At 35.7% G+C, this 25,476-nt stretch overlaps 2 protein-coding genes and 1 long non-coding RNA gene across 3 annotated transcripts in view; all 3 read left to right on the forward strand.

Moving 5' to 3' along the window:
* The first annotated feature begins 13,155 nt into the window (after positions 1-13,155).
* LOC132629232 (uncharacterized) lies at positions 13,156-13,817 on the forward strand. Its single transcript, XR_009578153.1, has 3 exons — positions 13,156-13,211; positions 13,353-13,459; positions 13,790-13,817. It is a non-coding gene; the product is annotated as an uncharacterized LOC132629232 (long non-coding RNA).
* Positions 13,818-14,446: 629 nt separating this feature from the next.
* On the forward strand, positions 14,447-22,006 carry LOC132625904 (uncharacterized). Its single transcript, XM_060340535.1, has 9 exons — positions 14,447-14,673; positions 15,187-15,270; positions 17,437-17,546; positions 17,705-17,755; positions 18,646-18,789; positions 18,882-18,971; positions 19,719-19,825; positions 21,009-21,093; positions 21,427-22,006. Exons 1-9 carry the CDS (start codon positions 14,562-14,564, stop codon positions 21,523-21,525), a joined length of 882 nt encoding a protein of 293 aa, XP_060196518.1. The 5' UTR covers positions 14,447-14,561; the 3' UTR covers positions 21,526-22,006.
* Positions 22,007-24,163: 2,157 nt separating this feature from the next.
* The window catches only part of LOC132625903 (uncharacterized), a 29,525-nt gene continuing 28,212 nt past the window's right edge, over positions 24,164-25,476 (forward strand). Inside the window, exon 1 of the mRNA XM_060340534.1 lies at positions 24,164-24,290. Within this exon, the coding sequence (XP_060196517.1) occupies positions 24,179-24,290 (112 nt within the window). The 5' untranslated portion in view covers positions 24,164-24,178. The remainder of the gene's footprint in view (positions 24,291-25,476) is intronic.

Raw genomic sequence — 25,476 nt, forward strand, 5'->3', positions numbered from 1 at the left:
TATCTTGCTCAACTTTTCAAAATATGAACACAATTTAAATGATAACTTAGTAGAAATATTTGCCTAAATAGGCCAGGTTGCAAGAAAAGCTTCTACTATCCCTAAAAAAGTTGCTAAACCTAAAAAGATAAGGACTACATTAGAATCTTACAAGAACACAATTATTGTGTCCTCGCTTTCTCATTTATACTCTTATTAAGAAAGAAAATCACGACCAGAAAAAGAGAAAGAACGTGGAATTTTGAACAAAATAATAAGAAAAAGAAGAGGAAAAGAAAGCCAAAGGTGGAATTTTGCTTTTTGTCTGTAAAAACAGATTTCCCAAAAGAAAAATCTGTTTTTCATAAGGTTTTTCTTTTCTTGAATCATGGGAAAATACTGAAAAAAGATTAGAAGAATAATTTCACGAATACCCACTCAAGTTTTATTTATTGCATCAAAGTCATTAATTAGTTTAACAAAAAAATCGTTAACTTTGGCTTAAGCATCATATAAAACCTGTAAATAATTTTCTTGCTAACAAATCATTCAACTTTACCTTGATATCATATAAGATGTCTCTTTTGTTTTCTTCTACTACCTTTCTGTCATACTTAGGCAAATTGAGTGACTCTTTTGTTACAAAATATTAATAATTTAGTGATTTTCGTAATATTTAGATAAAGTTAGCTTATTTTTTATGGTTAAAAATAGCTTAGTAACTCTATTTAGCGTGATAAAATAAAAGTTAAGCGATCATAACGAAATTAATCCAAAGTATGTCGGTGACTACAGTGGGATTATTCCTTTTTTTCCTCATGAATTTTTTACCCTCCTGAGGTGCCAATCTTTATTTCAGACTTAGAGCCCGTTTGGATTGGCTTATAAGTTGCTTATAAGCTGTTTTCAGCTTTTTTTAGTGTTTGGCTGGCCAGCTTAAAGTCATTTTGTGCTTAAAATAAGCTCAAAAAAATAATTGAGCCCATTTGACTTAGCTTATCTAAAGCAGCTTATAAGCTGAAAACAGCTTATAAGCCAAAAAAAATAAGTTAGACTACCCCAACTTATTTTTTTTAGCTTATAAGTTGTTTCCAGCTTATAGACATAAGTCCATCCAAACAGGCTCTTAGAGAACATCTCACAAGCCACAGCTCAATTCAAACAGCAAAAGTATGAACAGTATGTATACCTTTTTGCACCCCCCACCCCCCGTTATTTTTTTTCTTCCTCCATTGAATTTAGTTATTGGAAGGAAAATGTAAAAATAAAAGCCAAAAAGCGTACAGGAAAGTATTTGCTTAAATAAGTACTTATAATAAAGCAGAGAAAACAATTTGCGAGATGGAATTTTTTATTTTTTATCTTTGATATGTACCACTTGATTTTTTTTTTGTGAATGTGGTTACTTCTATATCTTGTCTAATCCATGAATGCAGTAACCGTACATTCATCTTAATATACGTATCTGTACAATACTTATTTTGTGAATGTGTGTTGGACTTGAGATCGACAATACTTGCAAGCCCCATGCACGGAATTTGTTGTTTTTTGCCATAAATAAATACTAACTATATAGAATCCCCCCAAAAAGGTTTGAGATGTAATTACACACATATTCTTGGTACTGTTGGAGCCAACAACATTGATAAGTTGGCAATAGCTGTTTACTGCTTAGCGTTAGGCCAGTTTTTTGTAGTTAAAAATAAATCACACTATTAAAAAAACAGTGAAATTTAACTAAAAAATTTTATCACACGAGGTCGAAAAAGGTCAATTTTTGACCAAAATTTCGACCGCAAGGCATGGTTTAATTTTATAAGGGTTGTGATCCATAACGTAAGAATTGTGCCAAGTAGGATAAACTTAAGAATTGTGCAAAGGAGGATAAACTTTTCTACTTAATTAGAAGAACAAAAGAAAAACAATAATGGAAAAAAAAAAAGGAAGCAAAATCTTCCCAAAGAAATATCCAAAAAAGAAAGAAAGAGGCAATTACTTTTTCATGCTATATAGGTCTTGGAGAACATAATCACTTTTTCTCACTTTGATTTTTGTAAACCCAACATTCTTATCTTCAAAAAGCATTATGTAAAAAGAATTTGGAGAAGAATAAAAATGAGTTATTCCAGAAAATTGGAATGATAAACTTAGTTCATTTGATAAAAAAAATTAAAAAGTTGATCTAATGAAAAAGCAGAAGAAGAAAAAGTAAAACATTGTGAAGAACATCGATAAGAATCTCTTTAATTGTTTAAACCTTAAAGATGTGCTTTATTAACTAATTTAACTTGAGAATCGCCAAAAGATTATCTTCATCACTTTAAATTAAACCTATAACAAATAAGAGTGGAATTTGTCGCTTAGTACCCAGCTTTTGAAAAGCACAAGAAGAATCATGCACATCCTTTAGAACAAAAAAAAAAAAAGTAAAACCACAAATAAAAGAAATAGTATAATTAAATAAACATTTACCCCAGTTCTAAGATTAATGACAAGATTGGAAGAATGTATGAGTTATTAGGTTTAAATTTTAGTATGAATTCAAACATCGATCTAAGTTTTACTTCAAAGATGATTTAAAAGATCATAATAATAAATAATAACTTTCAAATAATATAGTGTCATTATTTATGAGAAGGGTCCTAGTGTTTTTGGTCGCTCAATTATTGATAACTTGATACAGATTCTGTTTATCTATTTGCTTGCAAATACTCACAATTATCATGATTATCAATAGTTTCATCACCTAATTACATATGTTGTTTTATGTTAAGTTTGTATCATTATTCCATACTTGATGACAACAACAATAATAATATACTCAGTGTAATTTCATGAGTGGGATCTGAAAAGGGTAGGATGTACGTCGACATTACCCGTACCTTTGATGGGTAGAGAGATTATTTTTGATAGACCCTCAACTCACAAGAAGTGTAATCAAAGTAGGATAGACATCAAAATAACAACAACAAAAATAACTAGAAAACAAATCAAATGAGGTAATTGGTAGTAATAAAAGCTGAATAAGATACTATGCCAATTAATACTAGATAATACTACTACCTAAGGAGAAGATGAGAAGGGGAGACTAGCCCCTGCCTCTCCCACATAAAAGTACTACAACACTCGGCTTCCTAATACCCTTATATTCTAATCCTCAACCTCTATACCTTCCTATCTAGGATCATGTCCTCAGTAAGTTGAAGATGTGTCATGTCTTATTTAATCACCTCCTCCTGTTCTTCTTTGGCCCATCTCTAGTTCTTCTAAAATCTGTTTTACCCAACCTCTCACACCTCACTGGTGCCTCCTCGCACCTCCTCTTCACATGTCTGAGTCAACTCAGTCTCGCTTTCCTAATCTTGTTCCCCATAGAAGTCACTCTCTTCTTGTCCAATATAACTTCGTTTCTAATCTTATCTCTCTTAGTATGCCCGCACATCCATTTGAGTATCCGTACCTTCGCTACCTTCATTTTCTGAACGTGTGCGTTCTTGACGTATTCCACATTTGACAATAATATAATTCTGAAAGTAGTCTAAATGATAATAATTTTTTTTACATAAAATGACCAAAATCCACAGAACATTTAAAAATTTACCAAGAATTGAGAGACCAAAATGTTAAAGCAAACAACTAGATATCATTTTTTATCCTTTATACTCTTTCACGTAATAGACACTTGTGGTATTTGCAAAACCAGCCTCTTCAAGACCAAAGACTTCATCAACGTTTGTTCCTTTTTGTACTGTTAAAAAGGAAGGAGCCTCCATATTTGACTACTTTCCTTTTCCTCCTTTTCAAGATTTACCGTTTAATGATCTCTTTCAATTAATTGTTGTTAATTCATACTTTCATACATTAATGTTCTTTTATGCTTGCAGCTAAGTAGATAGATATTGACAACAAAAGAAATCAATTAACTAATTAATTCATTTTTAGGAGATATCTAAGTTTACGTAATTGTCTCGATTAGCATTAATGTTATATCTGATTATGAAAAAAACATAGAAAAATGAAGTAGCAGATAAAGTAATTGAAAAACATATAGGATACGGATCTGAATTTTCTCCTTTTTGTACATCATCCTACGACGTATAATTTATCATTCCTTTCTTTTTTTGAACTCTCTTGTAATATATTGAGAAGAGTACTATACAATTTCTGAAGTCAATTAAGAAACAGTTACTTTCACCTAGGATTCATTCATCTTGGAAAGGGAGCAAAGTGAAAATTGGGAAAAAGAAGACCAGAAAAGAACAGATGACTTGCCAAATGCTTTAGTGCTAGTATAAAAGAAAACAGGAATTAGTGATGATAATTTTTGTCGCTAAATATTAATATTCGTAGTTAATTTTATTTCATGACAGATATTTGATTGAATACAGACAAAAACACAGAAATGGTCTTTTGCTTTACCTTGGAAAGAAAAGAAGTGAGTCTCTTTTACATTTTCTGTATTGCTTTCAATTCTCACTCTTGTTTTTGTGTTTTTGTATTTCTCTCTCGTTTAAAACTGTGCATGGGTTCTTTGTTCATGAAAACTTTTTGTGTGAAATCTTAACGGTTAAACCGATAACCGAACCGATAACAAACAACAACTGATTAACCGATAACCCATTAACCGATATCTTAACGGTTGTTTAACGGTTTAACATATCTATAAACCGATAACGAATAAGTTGAACCGATAACTTTGAAACCCGAACCGAACCGACCGATATGCAGCCCTAATTTCACTCCTCAGTTTAATTTCGAAATCTTTCATTAAAACTTATTTAATTCCCCAGGTTAAAATTACATATACCAATCAATTAAATTAAATTACTGACAATTTAATTCATTGACTAATTAAATCCTTTGTACTTCCACTTAACTTATTTCATGTGACGGATAAAAAATTCACTTGCAGGGTTTTCACATGAAAACTTATAAGTATCTATAAAGCGGTATCATCAATCTCAAAGACGAGACACGGATTCTATCAACTAATTATTATTTCACAAATGTTATCTACCACTATCCAACTTATCAGTATACATTGACTCACAATAGAGTCGTACCTTTTGATAAATCAAAATAATGAACAAAAATCATTGATCATAATAATTATATCAAGATTAAGAGTGTAAGTACATTTAATGAACTAGAGATGTTGTTTTATATATTCAGTACAAAACACTTATCTCTACTTGATCCGTTCAATACATACAAAATGTACTAGCACAAGAAGTCGGAACTATACCATTCACATAATGAAGACAAATTATATTTAATTTTGTGCTATAATGATACCGATGGCTTTATCCAATTTCATCTTAGATTGTGACCATAAACTTTATACTTATAAGAACCGATGATTTAATCTTCCGCATATAAGCTAAACCTTATACACTAAATCATCTACTATATAAGTAAATGACACACATACAAATACATGATCTATTTAAATCATTATTAAAAATTGAATAAACAATTATTCTATAATAAATACTATATCCAAACACATGGTTAATAGTATATATCCCAGCACTATTATCAACAAAATTATATTAATTATGGATTATTTAAAAGATATTAATGATGAATTTTGTAACTAATTCTTGTCTTTTGTAGTATGTGAAGAATTAAGAAGTGAAAAATTCATGCTAAAACAAATGTGACGCTCATGACGGACAGTAGGCCAACAAGAACTTGTCAGTTGTCACAGAGAAGGACTGACATGTTTCTAAATGAAACATCCGTAAGGCAAGGAACTGATCCACATGGTACGCACGCTTTTAGGCTTGATGATGACTTATCCCAAAGGACAAATCCCTGAGGCTTGTCGGACAACGTATCATGAGTTTGGGTAGCAATAAATATGGCATAAGATCCTGACACTCTCACAATCTGGTGATGGTGCAAACCTCAGTGAGAACCCTGGGTCCCTAAGGGGCAATATATGTGACGTCCATGATGGAGGTGGCCAGACAAGAGCAGGTCAAAGAGAAGGATTGTCACACTTCTAGGTTGGTAAGTTTCTGAAGAAGGAGTACACGCGATACCTTAGGCATACCCCACAACGGAGTGGGTAAGGAAAGTGAGAAGTTTTATGAGGCATAACACAAATTCACGATCATATGATATGCACATTTTTGGGTTCGAGACGGTATAACCCAAGAGACAAATTTGTAAGGGTGGTTGAGCTAAAATAAACAATATGTGTCATGATCTTAAATCATGACAACAAAAGTATCATTCTACTCTAAGGGCCTATATATCCAACTAGTAAAACTATACATTAGTTACTTATATTGACATGTGAAAGTGTTTGGAAATCTACATTTTTTCCACAAAAGGATGAAAGGATTCTAACCAAGTAAAAAAGATCCTCCACTATACATGAACGAATTAATGAATAAAAGTCTAAAAAGCATTAATGCAGAAAGTGGACAGCCCTTTTAACACCCCCAAAAGTTGTTTGCTTTTTTTCATTCCTTTAAGACTGATGTTTAACTTTAACCTTTTCTTATCTGAAATGAACTTTCATCTAAAGCACCTTTTTTATACCTTTAACGCCTCACCTTTTTCCAGTCTTCCATCCTAATAATCATATAGTAATATTAGAAAGATATGTGAACATGGAGAAAACTTTTTCCTCCCTTCATACATAAGGAAATTATACGCCCTTAATTATGTGGTGAAAAAGGAAGCACGTGTGGTTTCAGAATTGAACTGGGATATATGGAAAGCATTATTGCATAAACTTTCTTAACTCATTATACCATTTTCACAATTGAATAACACAAAATCCAACTTTTCCCATCCAATTTATTTTTGCGTTAACAGGCGAATCTAAGTTAAAGAACAATCCAAAAAATGGATATTGGGCTTTGCAAAAGGTTATTCGTGTACGAGGCAATTGCACTCAGTAGAGTTCGGAATCAAAATAACCCCAGAAAAGTGTTTTTGAACCAAACTACCCGAACAAAAAAAAAAGTTACAAAACTGTCTTTAGCGCAGTAATTTACTGCGCTAAAGGGTTCCTTTTTTTTTTTTTTTTTTTTTGCCCTTTGGTTAACCCCTCTTTCATTACACTTTTTAACGTACTTTGACCATAGATTAATCATGCTTCGGGACCTCAAAACTTTAATATTTTATATAGAACCCTACTTAATTTTGTGCGATTAATAAGGTAGGTTCAATACATCAAGGATAAGAAAATCTTCGGATTGCCGTTTTAGTGGTTGAAAAGTGTTCAACGCCATTTTTGTTTGAAGGCTTGGTGTCATTAGCTTTAAGTTCTTTACGAATACTTGGGTTTAGATTTAAGTTTACTATTTTTTAGTCAAAATTGCAGCATTCATAAAGATCTCAAAATAATTAAATTGCATAATTCATAACAATATGAAAATACTTAAACTTGTTCATTAATAAGAAACCCAAACTTTTTAAAATACAATCATCAAAGAAAGAAAAAAACTTAAAAAACATTCATCAGTTAATGCCTTTGAGTTGATTGTCCGCCACCACCACTAGTAGATGTGCCACAACGAAAGTTTCCTCTACCACGAGAGGTACTTCCACCGCGAGATGTAGTTTGACCACCATGCCGTAAGGGACACTTGCGCTTATCATAACCAACATAATTGCAAAATGAGCATTTTCGAGTGTATTTCCCCGGTGGAACAACCATTTCATTATGAATACGGGAGTATGCTTTCTTTTTGAATTTACGGATAAATGTTTTATTTGCAACCATTAAAAATGGATCCGGTGGCCAATAACTCTCACTACCAAGTGGGCAGAACCTTCTAACATACGTTCTTGCATAATTTTCAACTGTATATTCCTCAGCTATGTACGGGGAGGCGTTCTTTCCCATTGCGATAAAACACTTGAAGGCATGAGAACATGGCATGTGATATGATTGCCACTTGCCCCATGTGCATGTTCTTGGAATCTCACAAATTGTGTGGACGTTACCTCCTTTACCTTAGTGCACACTTGTTGTGAGTTCAAATATGCGCTCTGCAGAGTTGTACTCCATTCAGTCATATTTTTTAGCCTTATATTTGTGGTACTCGAACAATTGTAACGGTTTTGGCATCCATCTTAGAACTGTTGTTGTATGTGCTTTGGCCTCTTTTGATCTATTGACAAACCGCTCCACAACCTGCTTAAAAGTCATTCTCACCATTGCGGTGACGGGTAGTCCCCGTGCAGATTTCAACAAGCCATTGAATGACTCAGAGCTGCTTATTGTCAGCATACCCCATCGCCTACCTTCATCCTGGTGTAATGTACATTTGTCTTTATCAATTGCATTCAACCAGTGGAAGGCTTCCTCATTCGCCCGCCTAATAATGGCCATCTGCAGGTTAAACTTCTACTCATGATGCTTTGTTGCAGCCGCCCACATCCAATTGCAAAGTGTTGGGATTCGATATGCCTTTTGGAAGTTTGCCTTCAAATGCCTTAAACATTAACGATGGTAGGAAAAGGGTGGCTGCCACCTCTGCAAATTGAACATATTGTGCAATATGCCAGCATTTCTGTCTGAAATCACACACATTCCCATGCGATCCTTAATAACATGTTGCCTTAAGTAGTCCAAAAACAAACCCCACGTACTAATGCTCACATTAGCTGTAATTGAAAAAGCTAGAGGGAATATAGCTCCATTTGCATCCATTCCAACTGCAATTAGCAGGTTTATGTCGTATACCTCGTACACGTGTGTTCCATCTATTGATATTACAGGCCGACAATGAGCAAAACAATCAATGCATGGTTTGAATGCCCAAAATACAAACTCAAAAATATTACCAAGCACACCAGGCTTCGATTTGAGCTTCCATTCAACAAGAGTACCATGATTAAAGTGTTGTAGAGTCGCCATGTATCTCGACAACTTCTTGAAAGAGCCCTTCCAATTGCCGTAGACTATCTAATGTGCACGCCTACACTCAAGATACGCCTTCCTCTTACTAACAGTTTTGCTATATATTTTCAGGACGACCATGTCAGCGGCGAGTGTATTGCACACACTTTGTAATTTTGGCTGATTCAGCGAAAAGTGTCTAATGGCACAGTCAGACCCTACCTCAGGTGTCTAAATGAAACAAGGTTTAGTTGAGGTGTTTAAGTGAAAAATTTGAACAACCACAAGGGGCCGCCGATGGGTTTGGCCAAAATTAATTCTTCACCAATTCCCGGCTTCAAATCTCTAGGATGAAAAATTTCAAACTTCATTACTTAATGTCAACGGTGGATCCATATTTTAATTCTATGAGTTTAGAACTCGAATTCCAATCATTAAACCCATCATCTTATGTGAGTTCTAGGAGCACAGTTTAATAGTTTTAACAATTTCAATGAAATTTACACAGATAAATCTAAATCTAAGCTAAAAGTTGTGCATTCAAATGAACCACATGTCACGCCCCGAATCATGGTCTGGGCGTAACACGGCACTCTGTGCTTTGCTGCATGTGACCGAGCGAACCACATGACTTGCTGAGTCTACATGGGACATGAACTGATGCGGAATATAAAGTAAACATGCATGAATTGTGAAAACATGGAATTCAATAATCATAAGTCTGAAAATATTATTATTATTATATCATGAATGCGAAATTATGGTAATGTAGCCATTAAGGCCAACTCAACTGAACATGACCACTGACTAGTCTATGAAACCTCTGACATGAATCTGTCTGCTAAACTGTTCATTGGGACAAGGCCCTCGGCATACCTTAAATGTATAACTAACATAAATAGAAGTAAAGACACAACCCCGAATGATATGGGGCTCACCAAAAGCTGGTACGAGTAATGTCCTAACGAGCAAATCTGTCGTCCTGTAAATCAAACCTGCATCGTGAAATGCCGGCTCCCGGGCAATAGAAAGGGGACGTCAGCACATTGAATGTACTGGTATGTAAAGCAACTGAAAGAAATAACATGGGACATGGAATAACATGATAAGAAGTGAAACTGAAAAACCTGGACATGAACATGAGCATGAGCATGAACACATATAAATAAAGTCTGAAAACAGTAAATCAATAGAAAGACATATATATATATAACTGCTTGTAACATGGGGAGTGATATAGTATAACCGACAACATGATCTGGTACTTGCGTCCTACCAGCAGAACACTCATATCTTGCCAGGAATATGAGATTTAAGTAATAATAAACATGTAAGGATCAAAACTGCATAATGAAGGTGTTGCCTCCTTGCTGACAACCCTTATCCTATGGTGGCTACGTAGTTTCGGGCTATCTGAGCCTTCTCGGTTAACTAAGCAAATCCCAAAAAAATATGAACATGTAAAATAAGTGGCACTTGCTGCCTATGGTTTTCATGAATATAACTTGCTTGTACATGGATATTATGAATTATATCTTGCTTGCATGAACTTGTAAAACATGTATAGTATTTTCTTGAAAATAGCATAATATATCATAAACTAGCATGCATGAACCCATGAAATGAGATATATGGATTTTTCATAGATTACGGACAGATTCTTAATAATCATAAAGAAATATTAAGAACTCAATGATGGAACTATAACAATTCATACATAATATAATCATGGACATAGACCTAGGGTTATCATGAGCATGGTATAGAAACCCTAGTTTTCACAGAGAATCATAATTTATGGATTATGAGGCGTGGGGAAGAACAATGATGTTCCACACATAGATAGTAACTCTACATACCTTAGTCGCTCCAAAACTTGAAGAAAAGTCTGAATCTTTGAAGAAGAATTCCAAAAGCTTTGAATTTGGAAACCTTGAGAGGATTTTCACTGATTTTCATAGCTACTGTTTGTGGCTCAAAGGGTACTGCTCCGGACCTCTAAATCCAATCTCCACCGTTCATATTTTAGACTTATATGTTATGAACACTCAGTTAAAATTTGGGCTTGATACAACGGTTAGATTATCGGAAAACACCAAACTAATATGGCTGGTCGGAATAAAACTCAATAGAAAACTACTAGAGTTTTCTCCAACTTTTTAACAACTCTTGATTTTTATAGGGTAACGGGATAGATGGATTTATTCTAGTCTTTATAAATGATAAATCTTGTAGAATACAAAGGTTATTGATTAAAATATTTACCTTGGAGGAAACCTTAGGAAACTAGATTGCCAAACCGAATTCTTGAAGGTTTCTTGATTTTTCTAGATTGCAAGAATGAGTTTCTTGCAAGATTGAAGTGTCTAGGTTCTTAGAGATGGAGGTAGAGAGAAAAAGAATAGTCTCTTAGGGTTTAGAATAGTGTTAGGGACGTTTTTACTTCATACAATAATAAAATAAGGAGTCTCAATTCGAGTAGGAAAACGCTAAAAACGTAACCCAAAATCTGAATATTCTACTCCGACCAGTGATAGTAAAATAGGCATAACTCTTAGCACAGAGCTCCGTTTGAGTTCCATAAGATACCTTTGGAAAGATATTCCAAAGGGATACAACTTTCATGTTTTAAGTTTTCTCAAATTATCAACTAATCAAGAAGTTACGAGTGCCCGAAGTAGGCTGGTCAACCACTTTCGTAATACGTACAAACTTTCAAATTTTTCTCTAAAACTATAACGTTACGAGTCTAACATAAGTTCGAAGATACGAGGTGTTACACCACATCTATACTACTAGATACATCCTACTTCATGTTTAAAGTTGGAATGCCAAAGTCTAACATCAACCCAGAAGATTAGAAAAGCATACAAACAACCCGCATTAAAACTTTAAGCCCCGAGGTATGAATTTAGGCTTTAGCAATTCTAACTTCATACTCAAAGGATTGAAGGTGAAAGTTTAGAATCGCAACTCTAAATTTGATTCTAAAGTGATTAAACATTCAATAAGGAACAGTTATACACTAAGCCGCTTGACCAAAACTATTTTTCCGTTGGCCAATATACATAAAATATACACTAATGATATAGATTATACATATATCAGTTATTATTTTTTGAATAACGGCTATTTAAATTAATTTTTATGTTAAATAATCTGTTTTTTTCGGCTTTGCTATAAACAAAACTATGTATCCTCCCAACAGCTATTTGCCTATTTGTGCACTTCCTCCTTTCAGGCTAATACACAATGCTAATAGAATGAGTCCAATACCTTGGTCCAGCATATATACGAGGAAACCCCAAACCGATGTAAGTCCATCTGCAAGTTTAACTATGGGTCATTTGCACTTTTCTTCCTATTTTGTGCTGGTCTTTAATGTTTACCTTCAATGCAAATAACTTTTTCATGAGGCATAAGTTTATATTTTCACATCATAATATTCCACAAGATATGCCCCGTAACCTTAAAAAACTTATGCCCCGTTAGATACGCTCAAATTTGAAAGGCAAATGTGTGATTTGATAGAAATTCTGATTTTACATAAATTAAAGACCAGCTTATTTGAAGGTCACACCGTGCAATTATTTCTAATTGCCCAGTTTGACCTTCAAATGGGCTGATGTTTAATTTTTACCCTTCAAAATCGAGCTTATGTCTAATGGGGCATGAGTTTTTTAAGGGCGTAGGCATGACTTGTGAATATTACGATGCATAACTTGTGCCCCTATATGCATAAGGGGTCTTTAATTTTTGCCCTTTTGTACTTTAACTAACAAAAAAGTGGCCTAAACTACCCCTGACATTTGGATCCTGGGTTCGAACCCCAGTAGAGTTAAAAAAAAAAAATCGCAGGTCATAAGTTCATATGAAACTACATAGTACCTATGCCTATAGGCATAGTTACGAAATTAAGGCAGAACTTCATTTCCTTGAACCTTTGTCGGGCAAGGCATATGTTATGTGTAACTTCGCCCAAATAGGCATAGGTTCAACCTTGCGAAATTATTACTCTGTCGGGGATCGAATCCAAAATCTCTTGCCTGAACAGGGTACTTTAGCCCACAAATTTTCATTAAATGAGAAGTAGGAACAAAAACTAAAGACCAGCGAATTGAGGGACAAAAGTTAAAGACCAGTCCTAACAAAAATTAAAGACCAGTCCTTATGAAGTTAAATCCACTAAATTTTTGATGTATAAGTTCGATTTTGACTGGGCAATTTGCAGGATTGCCCTTCACTGGAGGTGGGCTTCAATTTTTACCCCTCAAAATGGTGGTCTTTAAATTCTGCCTTCAGGCAGAATTTGGGAACAATGCCTAAGGCGTACCCACATTTGATTTTTGACAAATTTTCAACTAAGGTAATTCCTAACACCCCTTTTGATGAAGAATAAAACTTCACCCTCATTTCAATAGACTTGCATATTTCCAAAAGAAACGAAAATCTATGTTATCTAGAGTTATTTATTCTTAATATAGCGTGAGATATTTTGATCATGCAGCTTGGTGAGAGGGCAGTTAACATCCTAAAGCATTTGTTTCCTGTGCCCAAGCCTGATACAAAACGTATCATCACATTTGCTAACCAGTCAGATTACATTTCATTCAGGTTAGTTTCTTGTTCATAGTAATTAAATTACTGAAAAAATGATGGTGCCATACGAGCGGATGAAGCGTATATCTTTGGGCTTAGCTATTCTTAAACAATTATAGATGTAGGAAGTTTTTATTTCCTCGTGCAACATTTTTTTGTGTGTTTTCAAGTTCATTTCAGGGATGGCTCTTTTAGTTGTTTTGGTCATTGCTTTTTATACATTTGTTCCAGCAGCTTAGCCTAGTGATTATTTCAGAAATCATTAAGATACTGAGAGAATAGTTGAATAAGATACGGCTTCTTCTTTCCCCATTGCTTTGTACTAAATTTGATTGAGACATGCAGACATCACATCTATGAAAAGCATGGAGTAGTGTTAGAAAAGAATAGTTGTGGTGATTTTGTTTCATTATATCTAAGCCTAGTTTTTCATGAGTATTAACACTATGATAATTGTTGACAGCATTTGCATGACGATGAGTGGAAGAGGCCACGCACAAAGTTTTTATCATGAAGCCTTTTAGTTCTGTAATAATATTGGAAGGAGGACAATGAAATTCTTCCTAGGTACCCTCATCTTTTATGCCGGACCAGGCATAAACTTGTGAAGGAATTATCAAAGTTATGCCAGACCCGACATACTTATGTCAAGTCTGCCCATAAGGCATAAGTATGCCGGGTCCAGCATAACGTTGGTAATTCCTTCACAAGTGTATGCCGGTGGGGGCATAGCGAATTAAAACTCTGCCTTGCGATTTTTTTTTAAATTTTGACTGTGTGGAGATTCGAACCTGAAACTCATGGGGTTTAGCCTAAGGGCAAAATTTAAAGATATCAAATATGAGGAGCAAAATTTAAAGACCACCCCAAAAGAAGGACAATTCTGCGAATTGCCCGTCTTTAAATTCTGCCCTTCAGGCAGAATTTGACTGACAAAAATTAAAAGAGCAGCCCATTTGAAGGGAAAAAGTGCAAATGACCCATTGGGTCAATAAATTGGAAGATCAAAACAAAGCCCATCTCAATAATTCTTTTATCACAAAACCCTTCCTTTCTTCTTCTCCTTAAACCCTAACACCAACAAAACCTTGAAAACGACAACGTTTTGAAGGCAGCCATGCATAGAAGAAACATTAGGTTACGAAGAGAATATCTATACAGAAAAAGCTTAGAAGGGAAAGAACGTTTGCTTTATGAAAAGAAACGCAAAATTAAAGAAGCTTTAGAAGGTCACTTAAATCTTCAACTTTGTAGAATTCTTTTATGCTTTTTTGTTTTGGGAAAATTACTTTGTATGTCTAGTGGGAGAAAATATTTATCCCTTGTGGCCCATATTTTGAGTTTGTTACCCTGTTTAGCCCATAGTTGTGTATAAAGATAAACTCCTTTTATACAAGCTTTAGAGGGTCAGTCAGTTTTTAATACTAAATTTTCTTACACAAAATAATTGAGAAAATCTTGAACTGTTTTGAATTTTTCGTTTTTAAGTAGTGGGGTTGTGTTTGGTTATAGTTTTTTGCAAAAAATATTTGGTTATTTGAATATACTTTAAGTGAAAAATGTGAAAACAAGGTTTTTTTCAAATTTCAAATAAAGTGAATAGTTCTCATTATCTTAGATTTGTAGAAGCCATTGAAGTTACTGGGTATCTGAAAAATTGCTCCTTTTTGTGTGTAAAATTATCCTTTTTTTTTTTTTTTTTTTTTTTTTTGTGTTTCATTTGTAATTTTTGACATTTTCAGAGGGAAAACCGATACCAACTGAGCTAAGGAATGAAGAGGCTGCGCTTCGCAAAGAAATCGATCTTGAAGATGAAAATACTGCTGGTATGCTAGTTTCCCTTTTTGCCCCTATAATTAGAGTTTTGCCCATGTGTTGTTTGTATGGTTTTATAAATTTAGAGGGTTGATTAAGGATCCTGCAATTAGTATTGGTTATGGCCTATGGGGATACTTGATTAAATTGGGGTGGAAGTGTTTTTGGTGTCTAATAGTAGGAGAAGAAGTGGTATGTTTGCTTAAAATGATTGATATAAATAACTTGATGGCCAAAAGATTGAATTTTTGGGTGAATTCGCAGCGCGACCCTCGGGGGCGTAGGTAGAAGCCTAGATATGGTTCGCTCGAACCCAATAGCTTTTACTCAAACTGTGTATCTGTGTTAAGAAATTCATTATATATGTACACATATGAATTTAGAAACCAGTTATTAGTACATGAAGTAGCTGTTCTAAAATTTAGAATTCACAAAATTAAAATCTTGGCTCTGCCTCTGCACACCCTTGTGGTCAATGAATTTGGAATGTTTTAGGTCAACCTTTACGGTGTGACTTACTGGTCAATGAAGCTGGAATGAATTATGGGAGACCAAAGTTCAAATCCTAGTAGAGTAAAAAGAAATGCTATTCGGACTTCTTCTCATTTGTCTAAACATTATTGAACGGATTTACTCGGTGTTTGTGCTGGTAGAAGGTAAAGGTAGCCAGTGCATTAGTCAATGTGTCACCGTGCCTGTGGTAAGCAAAAAAAATTGCAGTGTCATTATGAGTTAACCTTTTTCCTATCAAGGTGTCATTCTGAGTTAACCCAGCCTCTAAAGCTTAGAAAGTGAGGCTTCTGATGTTAGAAAATTATTGACAGAAATAACTTGTAGGCCAAAGAATGGATTTTTAGCTAAATTTTGCAGCATCATGCAAGGGTGTGATTTAGTGGTCGATGAAGTTGGAATGTATTATGGGAACCTTTAGGGTGACCTAGTGGTCAATGAAGCTTGAATGAATTTTGGGAAACCAAGGTTCAAAATCCTAGGATTCAACGGACTTCTTCTCATTTGTCTAAACCTTGTTGAATGGATTTACCTGGTGTTTGTGCTGGCACAAGGTAACAGGTAGTCAAGTGCAGTCAACATGGCATTGTGGTAAATAGGATATTGCAGTTGCATTATGAGTTAACCGTTATTTTTTAATCAAGGTGTCATTCTGAGCTAGCCGCTAAAGCTTAGAAAGTGAGGCTTCTGATGCTAAAAATTATTGACAGAAATAACTTGTAGGCCAAAAAATGGATTTTTGGCTAAATTTGCAATGTCATGTATTTTTGACCACTAGGGTGCGACCTCGTGATCATTGAAGGTGCAATGTAATATGGGAACCTTTAGGATGTGACCTAGTGACCAAGGTTCAAATCCTAGTAGAGTAAAAAAATTGCTATTCGAACTTTTTTCATTTGTCTAAACCAAGGTGTTTGTGCTGGCTGGAGGATCCTTTTTCACACCTTTTTTGCTCAGTTTATATACTTTTAGACTCAGGATACATTTCTCGGCCTTTTGGTGAAGATCAACTATGGTATTTGACTCGAAGAATGACAAATACCGCTTCCTGTTACCTTGTAATATGGTTGATGTGAAATCTTGCTGGTCATGAAAGTAATTCATTTTGCTCCTGTTATGAATTTCACTTCCATATCATCATTTTAAAGATTTTCAGGATTCAGTACGTAGTCCCCTGTGTATAGTTCATTCTGGTTCACCGCCAAGTTGCCACAACTTTTTACAGTCTATTGGCCGTGGTCCCTGGGGTTATGTGGACCTTATGTAAAAAAGGATAAAGTTGAGATTTTTAATTTTGATTAATCAATAAAAAAAGGAAAAAAAATGTTTTGAGGGTTTGTTGTAGAGCCATTTTCATTTCCTTGCTCTACAAAACTCCCTTTTAGTGTTAAAAACTGTGTGGTCGGGACATATAACCTTTACAGTTATTGGTCCTTTAATGCTGTATCTTAGTCATGCCTTTCTATGACAAAATCTCTCTCTCCCTCTCGCTCTTTTTGATCTTTTAATAATAAATTCACAGATGGGAATATGCATGTACAAGTAGATCATAGTGGCTTGTTATTGTTGAGATGTTCTCCAATTACATTACGTGTTGAGTTATAGTTGTACATGCTATGTATTTGCTAAGAGAAGGCTTTTGTCTAATTTTAATGATGTTGATGCAGTTCCTCGATCAACTATTGATGATGAATATGCTAATGCAACTGAAAAAGATCCCAAAATTTTGCTTACCACATCAAGAAATCCTAGTGCTCCTCTTACTCAGTTTGTCAAGGTTGGTGTATCCTTAAATTTTCCTGTTATTATATTGCGTAGTCCCCTAACCCCTTCACTCCTTTCTTTTACAAGTCATCAAAATTGATGACTATATTTTTTAAATTGACACTTCTCATGCCCTATTCTTCCTTTTTCCCTGTTGTTGTATGGAGACAGGAGTTGAAAATTGTGTTCCCTAATGCTCAGCGGATGAATCGAGGTGGTCAGGTTGGTCTACTATTGAGAATTATGTTCTTGTTGAGACTTCAATGCATAAAGAATCATAATATGAGAATTGGAACTGTTGTCTCTAACTTGTTTCGGAATAGGATGAGGTGTTGCATTAGTTTAAATGACCAATTTAAATGTATGTGTATATGTACATTTTTGTGTCTGTATGTTTATATAGTGAAACACAAAGAGTAATACTGGAACACTGTTTCAAACACACATATATACACTTTTGCAAACTATCTTGAAAAAATAATTGAATATACCAATAGACCCTTGTGGTCCGGCCCTTCCCCGGACCCCGCGCATAGCGAGAGCTTAGTGCACCGGCCTGCCCTTTTTTTATAAAATGAAGAGAGCACATGGCAATGGACATCACGTATTTTCCTTTTTTGCAAAGGAAGGAGGTCCGATACTTTGATTTTTAGGGCTCTTTTGGTATGATGGATAAGCAAAAATAGTCCTGGGATAAAAATTTAGCACCGCCTTATCCCACGTTTGGTTGGAATAAATACTCGGGATAACTAATTCCGGGATTAAAGTGTTTTTTTAACCTACATTGAGGGTGGAATAAAAATCCCGGCATCCCGGGATAACTAATCCCGGGATTAGTTATCCCGGGGTAACTTGTTTTCTAACCAAACGAGCCGTTAGTCCCTTTTTTTTTGCGGGGAAGGTGATTTGGCTTAAGTCTTACTTGCGCAACAAGCTATTTTGTTCTTCAAGGCTATGTTGTTCGGATTCTTCAAAAAGTAGTGTATTTTTGGAGGATCCGTCATGAATACGACAAAATTTTTGGAGAGTCAGAGCAGCATAGCTTCAAGCTGTTTGCATACCTTGTATTTGTTCATCACGTGTTTGTATTTAACTCTATTTTCTTTTTGCAGGTTATATCAGAAATAATTGAAACCTGCCGAGCTCATGATTTTACAGATGTAATTTTGGTCCACGAGCATCGTGGTGTGCCTGATGGTATTATCATTAGCCATCTGCCTTTTGGTCCAACTGCTTACTTTGGATTGCTCAATGTGGTAAGTGGTCTTATTCTTCCCTAGTACAGCCCAGAAGTCTTCTGCTGCTGTGTGAGTTGTAGATGATGTCTTCATCTACCGTTTTGGTGCAGGTCACAAGACATGATATAAAGGACAAAAAATCTATGGGAACAATGCCTGAGGCGTACCCACATTTGATATTTGACAAATTTTCAACGAAGGTAATCTCTGACATCCCTTTTTTCATGAAGAGTATAACTTATCATCCGTTCATGCATTCCAATAGACTTGCTAGAGATATTGTCAAAGGAAAAAAGAATTCTATGTTATCTCCATATAGGGATGAATATGACAAAATTAGCTCATGAAAACATGACTTGCCCAACCCATTCAAGTTTGTCCGCCATTTATTAGCTCATCCCATTTTAGCCTAACCTGTTTCAACCCATCTATAAGTTGGGCTGATGTGTAGCCCAAATTGACCCATAGAATCCTTTGTCAAAATATTTTCAAAATGACATTTTTTTATTTGATATTATATATATATATATCCATAATAAAGAATAAAACGAGATTTATTAGGTACTTAAAAAATAATAAAGAGCAGAGAAATCAACACTTAGTAAGAATTGGGTGGGTTGGGTTATGACCCGCTTTTTAGCACATTTTAGTCCACCCCCTTTCAGCCCAAGTAACTTTTCACCCGCCCATTTATTAACTCAGCCTATTTGACCCTCCTAATCCAGCCCAACCCGCCAGTTTGACGCCCCTATCTCCATATCAAAGTCCATAGCTTCACAATGGCTCCCAGTTGGTGAAATACTAACATCAAGATTCTTTGAAACTGGTTGGTCGACAAAATCAATCCTTGGAAGTTCTATAAATATATGAATATCTGGAGTCTTTGTATTCTTAGTGTAGCATCGCATATACTGTTTATACTCACCAGGGATATTTTGATCATGCAGCTTGGTGAGAGGACAGTTAACATCCTAAAGCATTTGTTTCCTGTGCCCAAGCCTGATACAAAACGTATTATCACATTTGCTAACCAGTCAGACTACATTTCATTCAGGTTAGTTTCTTCTTCATAGTAACTAAATAATTGAAATTATAGTGGTGCCCTACAAGCAGAATGAAGCTTGTAAAGTGTATCTTTTGAATTAGCTATTCTTAAACAATTAGATATATAGCTGATTACTGTTTCTCTGATTGCACCCGACTATGTTCTGTTCTTACCTTTTTATTTTTGCAACATTTGTTGTGTTTTTGCAAATCTCTCAGAAAGTATTAACCTTTCTTTAGTTCTGACATTGTGGGGCCCATGGTTTGCAGGAAATAGTCTAACAAAAAGATCTAACAAAAAGAAGGGGGTAGATCCATGATATGCTTCATACTTTCACTACTCAAAAAGTTAAAAGGAGAGAAATAGACAAACAAATGGATAATGACAAGACCATGCAGGAGTTGAATATCCTGCTTAAATTTCATAACCTCTCCTCTCCAGGAGTACAACAGTAGCTTTTCCCACTTTACTCTCTTGATTGACTCAAACCACCAACCTCATGGTTCGATCTTAACGGAATGCCACATATGGTATTGAGCACAGTTTTGCAAAGGAAAAGCCCACTTGTTTCTTGAGAGGAGATGGGAAACATGTGCAAAATCATTTTATTGGATAGTTGAACCAACCCCTTGTTGTTTGAAGAAATCCTTCAATTCAATCGGTATATTTTCAGAAAAGCAGACATGAGATAGGAAATCCAATGTTGCACTGAAGGGTTTACCCTAGCGGTCAATGAAATGGGTTAAGAGCCATGAGGTCTCAAGTTCAAATTCCAGCAGCGACAAAAACACTAGGTGATTTCTTCCCATCTGAACGTAGTTACTTGGTGTTGTTGCTGGTGGGAAGTGGCAGGTATCCCGTGGAATTAGTCGAGGTGCGTCCAAGCTAGCCTGGACACCACTATTACCCAAAAAAAAAAAAAAAAAAGGGAAAAAAAAAGAGAGAAGAAATCTAGTGTTTCACTAAGATTTCGAATAACCCTCTGGTGGATGGTCGTTATCATTAGGCTATCCCTCACTTGTCTTGTTGAATGGCCTTTATATAGGACCTAAGCGATAAGGGAAAAGAGCTTTGCATTTTCTAATTGACAGAGAGGATAGCTAAAACATAGGTATAAATTTGATGATTTATTGGATGTATAGCTTCTTTTTGCCTCCCCTCGCTTTGTACTAAATTTGATTCAAACATGCAGACATCACATTTATGAAAAGCATGGAGGTCCGAAATCAATTGATCTGAAAGAGGTTGGCCCTCGATTTGAACTACGGCTTTACCAGGTAATCATAATTAAAATGAGACCTGGCTCGTCATATTTCTTTAATCCATGTTTATGAATAGTTCTGATACTGTGGTATTTTGACTCATCTAAGTTTAATAACCAGACCTACATGTCCATATAATATTCCCGGCTGGATGGGGGGAATAACGTATATATACTACGTTAGTTGCCAAGTGCTTGCGCTTTTTCTTTATTGAATGTCAATTGCATATTGCATGGATTTCAAACTATGTTGTTAGGAACGTGTGATAACCTTTCGTTTTGCTGATCTTGATCTGTAATCCATCTGTTGCTGACTGCTCATTCCCGATCAACTTGTTTTTACATGTAGATCAAATTAGGAACGATGGATCAAGATGAAGCTCAAACTGAATGGGTCATAAGGCCTTACATGAACACATCCAAAAAGCGGACGCTTCTAGGTGACTGAGCATGAAGAATATGAACTTTGAATTGAAGCCTCCACGTCTTTCCTTTTGCACCAACAGGAGTTGATTTAATATTTTGGTGATTATTGCTGCTAAAATCAATTTTGTTACCGAAAAAACGTCTCTTAGCAGGACATATATTTGATAGTTGAAATGCAGGAGAGGTGATTGATCTTAGAGCAACATATTTGACTTAATTTGCGGCTTCCAATTCCACAGAGAGGAGATGTTGTAATGTCTTGAACTCGAAATATAATGTTATGTATAATGTGCTAGTTTTTTTTTTTTAATCTCAAAATTGATTCATATGAATCCTTTCCTGAGGTTATTGCAGCTTAAATGATTTGAGGAAAGAGCGAAATGGAGTGATTCTTTTTCTTTGTAACTTCGTTATTTGGTCAATAATTCTCTTTTCCCTTTTGTGTTAAACATATAATCTTTTTAGCTTGCACATAATTTTAGAACTATTTTTGATGATGGTCAGTGAGGTTTTGTTTAGTTGTTTGCCGATTCTAAAGGTAGCCTATGTGATCCAACCCTCAGTTGCATTTTCATCCCCGTAGGCCCGTACTCAACAATTTAACTAAACTTGCTAGATACTGAATCAACAATAGACTACACTATCAAAAGTATTTTGCTGGCTAAGGCACTGAAAAAACCAATAGAAGAACTACTGTATTATACAGTGCCACAGAAGCAATCTATGTATTTCTTTTGTTAAATGAGAAGTAGGAACAAAAATTAAAGACCAGCGAATTGAGGGACAAAAGTTAAAGACCAGTCCTAACAAAAATTAAAGACCAGTCCTTATGAAGTTAAATCCACTCAAATTTTTTGATGTATAAGTTCGATTTTGACTGGGCAATTTGCAGGATTGCCCTTCACCGGAGATGGGCTTCAATTTTTACCCCTCAAAATGGTGGTCTTTAAATTCTGTCCTTCAAGCAGAATTTGGGACTGCACAGGCAGAATTTTGCTGGCAGTTTTGCAAAATTCTGCCTTGCAATTTTTTATTTTTTTTAACTGAGCTGGGGTTCGAACCCACAACCTTGGAGTGTTATGCGAGGGGTAAAATTTAAAGATCACCAATTTGAAGGGCAAATATTAAAGACCAACCCAAATAAAGGGTGATCCGCACAAAAAAAAGATTTTGACTGACAAAAATTAAAGGAATAATTACATGATATAACAAACATACAGTGGGTATTAACATTTAGTAGCTATAGTTTAACTTAATTACTTCTCATAGCAAACATTTGTATATTAATAACATTTAGTAACTATATATATACACACACAAAATAGAATACTCATCACACTATTCACTCCCAACCTATCCCTCCCATCTCTCTCACCCCCTCTTCTCCCCACTGCTCCGCCGCCGGCCACCGCCACCGCCGGAGCTCCCATTTCTGTGAAATTGTTGCAGGTAAAATCCTAAATCTAGTTTATGTAGAATTCATTTTAATTCATGCGTACTCAAACGTTCTTTTAGGCTTTTGATTTGAGAAGTATCTCCAAAAGGAAATAGGCCTCATTCGCAATTATGTCCTTTTCTTGTGAGTTCTTGTGTTAAAAAAGAAACAAGATTAAGGTGTTTAGTATCCTGATGAGTAGGAAGAAACACAGTTGCTATTTACCAACAAAGTAAATACAAGTACGAACATGGGCAACTGCAATAACCGGAGGCAAAAAGGAAAAAACCCAGATCTATGACGGATTCGCTGGTCGGCGAAGCTTCGACGAAGTCCCTCCAATCTCCGCCGTCGCCACCACGAAGAATTCAAAATGCCGACGAGGGCACGCCGGAAAAGAACCTCAGATCTATGCCGGAGAAGAAGAAAAAACTCAGATCTACGTCGGAAAAAAATGTCATCGTTGTATTCGCTGGAATTTTTTTCCGATCAGATCTGGAAAAAGTCTAGATTTTCATTGTATTTGTTGTATATTTACCGTGTATATAATATTTTTCGCTTGTATTTGTTGTATACATACCGAAAAATATTTTCCGGTCAGATCTGGAAAAAGTCTAGATTTTCGCTGTATTTGTTGTATATTTACCGTGTATACAATTTTTTTCGTTTTGTATTTGTTGTATACATACCGAAAAATATGGCCTTTTTGTTAATTTTTGGTGTATCTATGTTGTATACAATATTTTTCACCTGTATTTGTTGTATACATACCTGAAAATATGATGTATTTGTGTAATTATTGGTGTATATGTATTCAGTTTTTTACTCGTTGTATTCATGAATACAACAAGCCAATTTATGAATACAGATAATTATTTTATGAATACAGTGGAAAAAAAAATTATTGTATTCATGAATACAGCTAAAAAAAGAAAATTGAATACATATGTGAAAGCTGGGCTGATTTGCTACAGAACGTAAATATTGAAACATTAGCTATGCAACTTGATTAAACCCTAAATGTTTGCTATTTATGTAAAATGCCCAAAATTATAAGACCAGCCCATTTGAAGGGAAAAAGTGCTAATGACCCATTGGGTCAAAAAATTGCAAGATCAAAACAAAGCCCATTTCAATAATTCTTTTATCACAAAACCCTTCCTTTCTTCTTCTCCAAAAATAATCTCTTAAACCCTAACACCAACAAAACCTTGAAAACGACAACGTTTTGAAGGCAGCCATGCATAGAAGAAACATTAGGTTACGAAGAGAATATCTATACAGAAAAATCTTAGAAGGGAAAGAACGTTTGCTTTATGAAAAGAAACGCAAAATTAAAGAAGCTTTAGAAGGTCAGTTAAATCTTCAACTTTGTAGATTGCCTTTTTTTTTTCTTGGGAAAAATTACGCTCTATGTTTAGTGGGAGAAAATATTTACCTCATGTAGCCTATATTTGTATATAAACACCTTTTATTTATTCACATATTAAATGAGAAAATCTTGAACTGTGTAGAATAATTTTAGTGTTTTTTTTTTTTTTTGGGAAAATTATGCATTATGTCTGTTACGCGGCGCCTTCCTGAGACTTCTTGGAAGGGCGACGTAAGGCTAAGCAACCGATGATTCTAAGGTTACTGTCCGCCAACCGGGGTCCCCTCCGCACGCTAGACGAGACTGTCAGTGCCGTGCGGGAAAACCAATGTCAAGAGCAATTGAGAGAACAGGAAAGTGAATTGAGAAAAGAGTTGTTTGCATTAATGAAAGCTATTACAAAGAAAGCAAGCGGTGTCGAGGGGGAGAGACACCAGTACAGAGAATTGATTGCTTGCTTGAAAGTTTTGATTGCTTGATCCCCCCTAATAATGCTTTAAAAATAAAAACCCAAGTCATAGAACTAGACATAGGCTTGCTAGAGAATCACAACCAAAAATACATAAAGTAAACTACTCTATAATTACAACAAAAGAGACCTAACTAGAGCAGGTCCATGTGCTCCCTTGGTCGGGGCACTGTCGTGCGCGCGCGCACTGGGGCGCAGGCACTAGGCGCTGAGCGCTGGCACTGTAGCAGAGCTGCATTGTCACTGGGCGCTGGGCACGCGTTGAGGCACGGCCAGCGCAGGGGCGCGAGCGAGGGACATTGAAGGGGTGACATTGGCAGAAGCAACCTTGTCACTTGGGGCGTCCGAGACCACGGGGCCGTCCATGGCGCTATGCGCTGAGAGGCTTGCCATGGCGCCATGGGGCGCGCCCAAGGGGTCATGGGGCATGGCTGGAAAGCCGCCCATGACATTCTCCCCCACCTGAGTTGGCGACGTCTTCGGCGCCTTGCTTGCAAGGTAGTCATCGATCAGGTGCTTGCAGGCTTTGAGGCTGGTGCCCCTCTCCCACGTATTCTCTTCAGCATCACATCCCAGCCATTTCACCAGGAACTCTTGGTGATCTTTCCTTGAGGCATGTATGACTCGATCGTTGAGGATAGCTTCTACTACCCTTTTCCCAGTTGCTTGTGGGCCTCGAATACTGGGTATTGTGAGC

The sequence above is a fragment of the Lycium barbarum genome, chromosome 2 (assembly GCF_019175385.1).
Source record: "Lycium barbarum isolate Lr01 chromosome 2, ASM1917538v2, whole genome shotgun sequence".
Classification (NCBI taxonomy): domain Eukaryota; kingdom Viridiplantae; phylum Streptophyta; class Magnoliopsida; order Solanales; family Solanaceae; genus Lycium; species Lycium barbarum.